General features: G+C 59.9%; 1 protein-coding gene across 1 annotated transcript in view; it reads right to left on the bottom strand.

The window, feature by feature from the left end:
* Window positions 1-202: 202 nt before the first annotated feature.
* The window catches only part of NATD1 (N-acetyltransferase domain containing 1), a gene marked incomplete at its 5' end in the record, with an annotated part of 1,054 nt that continues 478 nt past the window's right edge, over window positions 203-778 (bottom strand). Inside the window, one exon of the mRNA XM_009585005.1 lies at window positions 203-319. Coding sequence (XP_009583300.1) covers window positions 203-319 — 117 coding nt within the window. The remainder of the gene's footprint in view (window positions 320-778) is intronic.

The raw sequence follows: 778 nt of genomic DNA, 5'->3' as shown, positions 1-778 counted from the left end.
GGAGCCAGCCTGGCCCAGGGGCTGTAGCCATGCTCACACGTGGGCAGAGAGGAGGAGGTCTGGCCACACTCATGCACCACATGGACGTGCTTAAAAAAGTGGGAATTGTGAGTGTGGGAGGGGGGTTTCCTGAGACCGCAGAGAAGCAAAGGCCGCGTTGAACAGTCAGGGACAGGCGCGCTGGTGTCAGAGCCGTCCTGCCTTAAGGCTGCAAGTGTTCCAGGTACTGCGGCAGCGGGTTCTCCTTGACGTATTTCTGAATGTACCAGCACGTCAGGTGAGCTTTCAGGTCCTCCTCCACTACAAAGTCCAGGGCTGCCTGCAACCAACCAGAGAGGACAGATGGGTTACCACCAGCACCCCCAACCTATGCTCTCCTCTGAAACGTCCCGGGGGTCCGGACTCCTGTACCCCACATGCAGCTGGGGGAAATGGCAGGTTACCCTCACGTACCCCCTGTGTGAGGCGGGGGAGAGCATGGCCGTCCTGCCACAGGGTCCCCAGTTTAAACAGAGGTATGCAGGGACCCCCCGGTCCAGGGGAGGTGCAGGGACCAGACATCCAGTCTGGTGGATGCTGCATTGTAGGTGACGCAGCCATATCACGTGAAGGCCACCTTTGTCACCCATTTGCCCTGGCTTACAGGGCTAGGGAGCAGCTCTAACCGCAAAGCATCACCCCGCAGTCCCCCACCACCACTGTGCTTGTGGCTCCTCAGCTTTCCCTGCACGGCTGCAGGCCTCAAAAGCAGGGCCCAAGGCAGGAAAAGGGCTCATGA

This window comes from Fulmarus glacialis, unplaced genomic scaffold (assembly GCF_000690835.1).
Source record: "Fulmarus glacialis isolate BGI_N327 unplaced genomic scaffold, ASM69083v1 scaffold12469, whole genome shotgun sequence".
Lineage (NCBI taxonomy): Eukaryota > Metazoa > Chordata > Aves > Procellariiformes > Procellariidae > Fulmarus > Fulmarus glacialis.
Note: the sequence above shows the minus strand (reverse complement) of the source record. Positions and strands in the feature narration are given on the sequence as shown.